Genomic DNA, 7,158 nt, shown 5'->3' on the forward strand with positions numbered 1-7,158 from the left:
CTAACCTATTTTAAAAAAAAATCATTAAGGTTTTTTGTGAGAGCAGGTATAAATATTTATGGTATTATTTATTTTTTCAGTATAAACGGAATACATGTCTTAAAGATTTTAAACTAATTTTCTTCCTTAGAATAATATTATTGCCCTAGGCTGGAAGAATGCCATGTTAATTGGAGTGCTCATTACATATGCCTCTTATAAGACAGTATTTTGACATTTCTCCAACAGGAACTATAAAGGTGACAAAGAAGAGATTGATGTGGATTGCTTATTTATGTACTTGTTGCAACTATTTTCAGTTCATTTTCAATTTTTAAGGTCAGGCTTGACAAAGCCCTGGCTCGGATGCTTTAGTTGGGGATTGGTCCTGCTTTGAGCAGGGGGTTGGACTAGATGACCTCCTGAGGTCCCTTCCAACCCTGCTATTCAATGATTCTATGATTCATAAATGTTTGTTGGTTATGAATGACCATATACCAGAATTATGGGGAGGCAAATGCATTCTAAGACTATAACACAATGTGGGACAATACAACAACAGTTTTCTTTAAAACAAATGGTGGCATTTTTCCAAAAGAGGTGAACTTTCTCTCCTTTCTAGATTACTCACACGACAAGATGGGATATAGGGAGGTAAGCAGTTACTGTCTTCTTATGTTTCTAGGCTATGTGTTCAAACCTTCACAGCTTTGGCCGTTGCTTTGTTCTTTTGAAGAGCACCATTCTTACACAGAAAATTTCTCATACCAGACTAGCAGAGATGCAAGTATACAATTTTTTTATCAAAAGATATTTTCAAGTTATTATTCTCACCATGATGATGATGGAGCACACACATAACCTTGGAGAAAAGCCCGCTATGGTTTTGAACATTCAATATTTTAATTAAATCATTAAAATTAGAAATGCTACTTAGAATAAATTAATCATTATAATTATCATGAATTGTAGTAGCAACTGATTACATATAAGGCCTTAAAAGATATTAAATACATACTGACTACTTTTTATGATAGCATATGTTACATTTGAATTTCTCATTCATTTGAAATCTGGCTCTGATGAAGGGAACACCGTGGAATTTATATGCCTTACAGTTCTGCTTCTTATAGCCAGTCTGCACTATTAGTATCTGCCTGTGGTGAAGGAGGGGCACATGGAATGCCGTTCCAACTCCCAAAAAGTGCCGGAATGGCATTCCACATGAGTCGAGCGTTGTTTCATTACTGACTTGTCCGGAAACTCTCTCCTCATGTTTCTAATCCAAGTGGACTCCAGACCTCGCACCCCCATGTACTTTTTCCTCAGTCAATTGCCCTTCATGGGTATCTGTCAAACCCTAGTCATTGTCCCTAAAATGGATAGGCTTCCAGTCTCTGGGGAACATTATTTCACTGTTTGGATGTGGGCCCAGATATTTCTCATGCTGACCATGGAGGGAGCAGAATGCCTCATTCTAGCAGCCATGTCTTCTAAGTAAAGATAATGAATACAATTATTGCTATTGGTGGAAGTAGTCATTGTCATAGTTTATGATGTTTACATATAAGGTGTGACACCTTGATCTACTGAAGCCACTGAAAAATACCGCAATTGACATCAACAGGACAAGAATTTTTTTCAAGGCAATTTTAGTGCCATTAAAAATCCCAAGTACATAGAGATTAATTTTTATAATATATCATACATTTTCATTTCTTGTGCTTCTGAAACCTTGTCCAGTTGAAGGATCCCACTGTTTTGTTTTGGATGTTTTTTTAATGTACTGCACAATATGGTGTCTAACACCCAGTTTGGGATATCTGCTCTTCAAAGAAGGACTTCCAAGTCTCTGATCAAGCAAAGATTTACACTTATCCTTAACATTGCACACTGGGTGTTGTCCCATTGAACTAAACAGGTCTACTCACATCCCTAAAATTATTCATGTGCCTGGGGCTTTTCAGGACTAAGGCCACAATACAGAAAACTACATTTATTAAAAAGAAAAGGAGTACTTGTGGCACCTTAGAGACTAACCAATTTATTTGAGCATAAGCTTTCGTGAGCTACAGCTCACTTCATCGGATGGATACTGTGGAAAGTGTAGAAGATCTTTCATACACACAAAGCATGAAAAAATACCTCCCCCCACCCCACTCTCCTGCTGGCAATAGCTTATCTAAAGTGATCACTCTCCTTACAATAAACCTACATTTATTAACTACCTCAGAGTTGGTCTGTTGGGTATATTAAAGCATGTGTTTTAATGACTTTGACATTTGTGGATAGAAAGTGTTATAGGATTGCAAAATATTATGGGCCGAACTCCACCCTGACCTATACCCCATTCACAAACTCTTCAGGCCAAAGGATCACGTTTTCTTACATGTTTCTACAATGGGGCCCCAGTCCTGACTGAGGTCTTTTGGTGCTACAATAGTAAATAATAATAAAAAGTCCCCATTTGCTGTGCTGTCAGTTTGTGTATGGTTGAATCCTGGAAAGTATTTGTTGCTGAACTTCAGATAGTCTTGGGTGGTTTTATGCTCTGCTGCTTGTGGGCACTGAGATGGAGGGTATTGGCCTGTGGAATTGATGGGAAAAACATTTCCATGTCATTCTTTCTGTATCTACTGCTAGTGCTGAGTAAATAATGGCTGTTTGAGCTAAGGGGCTTAACCAAAACATTTTTTGAAAAAAAAAAAATCTAATTCAATGCAAACCTAAATATGTTTTTCAATTTCAGACCTTCCAAAATGCATTTCTCAGTGAAGACATTTCATAAAAAAATCACCCAGCTCTCTCTACTGCAAGGTTTTATCAGGAATGACAGAGGTTAAATAAGTGGTTTGCTTGGCAGAAGCTTTTGCTGCTCTGTCTGTTAACCCAGCAGGGACCTTTCCTAGTATGATACAAGCCAGTGAGCCTGCCATAATTTCTCCAGGAGGAAGAGAAAATTTCTTTGTGATTTAAAATATTTTCACATAAATGTTCATGTTTCTGTCCTGCTCCAGCCTTATATTTCGTTGTTTATTTATTTGTTTTCTTTATTTAATGGACCAAGCCTCACATTTGCAAATATCACCTCTGATTATAAGTGTCTCAGTTTTTGGGTGTCCAACATGATGAGCCTGGATTTTTTCGAATATGCTGAGCACCCAACTATCCAAAGTTCAGGTGCTTTTAAAGTGTCTCAATTTGAGCCCTTCTAAATTAAGACACTAAAAATTTGAGCTGGTGGAAAAAATTCTGTCAAAACTGTTTTTGACAGACAACTGGGTTTTCGACTAAACAAACTTTTAGTGAAAGAAGTTTTGATTTGTTGTCAAAAAACGAAATACTTCAAAACCAAATATTTCAAACAGAAAGCAAAGTAGTTCAGATAACACCAGTTTTCAATCAAATATTTCTGGTTTTGACTGAAAATTTTCGGTATTCATATTTTCAAAGAAAAATCGAAATGATTTGTGGAAAATTTAGATGATTTGTTTTCCAGTTTGCCCATAATTTGCTGCAGAACCTCCCCCCCCCACACACACACACATTTTTCAATCCGTTCTACTAATGTCACGTCAGTTTTGAAAATCTTGGCGCTCATCAACTGGAAATGTTCACTGTGAGGATATTTTCACTGTATTCGCACCTGAAAATATATTTTGTCAGGGAAAATTCCCAGCAGTGAATATGCATTGGAAGCAAGATTTCCTGTTTTTAGAATTGATTTATAAAAGGAATTGTAATATGTTTGGGGCAGGGACTGTTTCTTATCATCAGGTGCATGTCTACACAGTATAAGGCAGGAAGCCTCGCAGCCTGGGTCAACAGACACAGGCTGCTGGGGATTGTGCTCTAAAAACAGCTGTGTAGACAGTGCTTTGAAGTGATGCATCCGATAAAGTGAGCTGTAGCTCACGGAAGCTTATGCTCAAATAAATTGGTTAGTCTCTAAGGTGCCACAAGTCCTCCTTTTCTTTTTGCAGATACAGTCTAACACGGCTGCTACTCTGAAAACTACTTTGAAGTTGTGGCTCAGGCTGGAATTCAGACAAGGAAGCCCAGCCCCCCACCCAGGCTTCCGACCTCAAGCCCCAGCTGCAATGTCGTCACAGCTATAACTTGTAATTATTCTCATTATTATCTAATGTGACTCAGGTTGGGCTGCAGTCATTGGTCACTTTAGAAAAACTTTCCTCTGGGGCTAGTTCTCAGAGATTTTGAGCACCGGTATTTCCCAGTGACTTCAGTTGGACTTATCGATGCTTATAACATGGGAAAGTTAGGCTCAGAAGTGCCTCTGGCCTTATTTATAAATTGTACTGTTTGAACTTGAACTTGATTTAAAAGACGGTTTGGTGGAACTGGGACAAAAATGCCGTGTGGACTGCAGCTGGTCAGAAATGATTTGTTGAAACATTTTTTTTTCCCAATGGAAGATGGCTTTTTGACTGAAGAAAAATTCCCATTTTCATCTAAAGTATGCTGTACCCAGAGAAATTTCAATGAAAATTTTCAAGAAAAATGGGAAAACAATCTTTGTCATCAATTTTTTATAGCAGAAAAAAAAATATTCCCAACAGCCTACAGTCTGGAGACTCTTCGTTCGATTTAAACCAAGCTTATATTGCTTTAGTTATAGTTGATACCTTGCAGATCAGAGTTAAATTGACATAAAATTGTTTTAAATCAAATAAAATTGTCCACACTGTGATTTACATCGCTTTATCTAGATGATTATAAAATCACACTTTTAGTTCAACCACGGCAGCTCTAAATATAGAAAAGACCTGAAGCTAAATACCCAAATGCTGAGATTTGCAATATTGCATGTTATTTAAAAAAAACCACCAAAAAAACCCCTTTAGCCTCAGGCCTGGTCTACACTGAAAAGTTAGGTTGACATAGCTATGGAACTCAGGAGTGTGAAAAGTCCCCATCCCTGAGCAACATAATTATGCCAACCTCACCCATTGCACAGACACAGCTAGCTTGATGGAAGAATACTTCTGTCAACTTCGCTACTATTGATCAGAGAGGTGGTTTCCTATACCATTGGAAAAACTATTTCTGTAAGAGTAGACTGCATCAACACTACAAGACAATGTTGGCATAGCTATGTCTGCCTGTAGTGTAGACATACCCGAAAAAAATACAACTTCCTGGGAAGTGACAGAATTTGCATGTTAACCAAGATATTTGGCATTTCTTCCACCAAAGGGAGAAGCTGACTAGTGTATCAGACTCCGTCAGTGTTACCCCTACACACAATGTGTGCATATTCCACACATTTTTTGTTCTAATCTCTCTTCTTGTGCGTTTAGGCCAAATCAAATGAAGAGGAAGTAGAGAGGAATAATGCAACATTTCCAACAGAATTTATCCTGCTGGGGCTCTTTAACCAAACGGAGATGCACACCTTCCTCGTGGCCATGATTTTAATTGCCTTCATCACTGCCTTATCAGGGAATGGTCTCTTCATATTTCTAATCCAAACAGATTCCAGCCTTCACAGTCCCATGTATTTTTTCCTCAGTCAGTTGGCCTTCATGGATATCTGTCAGATCCTGATCGTTGTCCCCAAAATGGCAATGGACTCCCTGATCCCAGGGAACACCATTTCGATAGTTGGATGTGGGGCCCAGATATTTCTCACGATGACCACAGGAGGAGCAGTGTGCCTCCTTCTGGCGGTCATGTCTTATGACAGGTATGTGGCAATATGCAATCCCTTGCAATACCATATCCGCATGAAGAAGAGAACCTGCCTAAGCATGGCAGCTGGTGTCTGGTTTGGAGCATCTTTAGATGCCTTGATTCACACAGTTTTTATTCTGCAACTGCCTTACTGCGGCTCAAAAGAGATCAACCACTTCTTCTGTGAGATCCCAGCCCTGCTGAAATTGTCATGCCCTGACACCTCCACTTATGAGACAGTCCTCTTTGTGTCCGGCATTGTACTGCTCCTCATCCCTTCCTCAATCATACTGTCTTCTTATATGTGCATCCTCTCTTCGGTCCTGAGGATGAGCTCAGTCAAAGGAAAGCAGAAGGCACTAGCCACTTGCTCCTCACATTTGACCGTGGTGGGGCTATTCTATGGAGCAGCCATCTTCATGTACATGAGACCCACTTCCTACCACTCACCTCAGCAAGACAAGATGGTGTCTGTGTTTTACACCGTTGTCACCCCAGTGCTGAATCCCCTCATCTACAGCCTAAGAAACAAGGATGTTTTAGTATCCCTAAGAAAATTGGTTGGGAAATGCAGAGTCTGTCGGAAACTTTGATATGAAATGTCATTGACTGTTGTGTCCTAGGTTTGATCACTTCCTACTTGACCACAGACAGGGTTTCCTAAAAGATTTAGTTGTAGGGTACATTTTTCAAAATTCCTTAGCACTCAAGTTTCACTGTAAATCAATGTGTCTTAGGCTTTTAAGTTTCTTAAGCACTTTTGACATTTTCGCACGTGTCTAGATTCACAAGGGGCACCTAATTGTACATTAGCTGCCTGAGTCCGACATTTAGGCACAATTGAATTCACAAAACCATGGCTCAGCTGCTGCCAAACCCTGGAGGCACCTGAATTCCCTAAGCCCCAGATTTGTAACGGTTATTGGTTTGGTTATTGCTGCACTCAGCATTGCAACCCTTACCTGATGGAGGAGCTGAAATCCCATTTTCAAAAGGGAGAGTGCTTGGAAAATGAGATTGAGGCTGCAACTTTTGAATGCTTTTTAAAATCTGAGCAAAATTGATTTAGGAGCCTAAATTCTATCGACTGTTATAGGATTTTTGCTCTTAGGACCCAAAATCCTATTGACTGCTAAGATATGCCCTTAGGAGCCAAATCCCATGGACAGTTGATGGGATTTAGGTGCCATAAATCAGTTAGGCATTGTGACACTGAGCACAACAATGGTTAAATACCTTTAAAAATCCAGACCTACGTACTTGAGTTTCTACTGATTTAGTCCTCTATATACCTAAGTTTCTGTACATGGGCCCTATATCCTACGGGCAGAGAGCAGCTCAGCACCTAGCTCACACCGAAGCCCCCATGGGATTCACAAACTTGGCATTCCCCCAGCGATCCTTCCTGCAGGGCCCAGCCGTGTAGGAGTTCTTTGAGCACACCTAACCAGCAAGGAGGAGGTTGTTCCCCAACTTAAACCCAAC

At 39.6% G+C, this 7,158-nt stretch overlaps 1 protein-coding gene across 1 annotated transcript; it reads left to right on the forward strand.

The window, feature by feature from the left end:
• The first annotated feature begins 618 nt into the window (after positions 1-618).
• On the forward strand, positions 619-6,266 carry LOC125621478 (olfactory receptor 2T27-like). The gene is made up of 2 exons (XM_048818327.2): positions 619-633; positions 5,301-6,266. Exons 1-2 carry the CDS (start codon positions 619-621, stop codon positions 6,264-6,266), a joined length of 981 nt encoding a protein of 326 aa, XP_048674284.1.
• The last annotated feature ends 892 nt before the right edge of the window (positions 6,267-7,158 follow it).

Source organism: Caretta caretta, chromosome 14 (genome assembly GCF_965140235.1).
Source record: "Caretta caretta isolate rCarCar2 chromosome 14, rCarCar1.hap1, whole genome shotgun sequence".
NCBI lineage: Eukaryota > Metazoa > Chordata > Testudines > Cheloniidae > Caretta > Caretta caretta.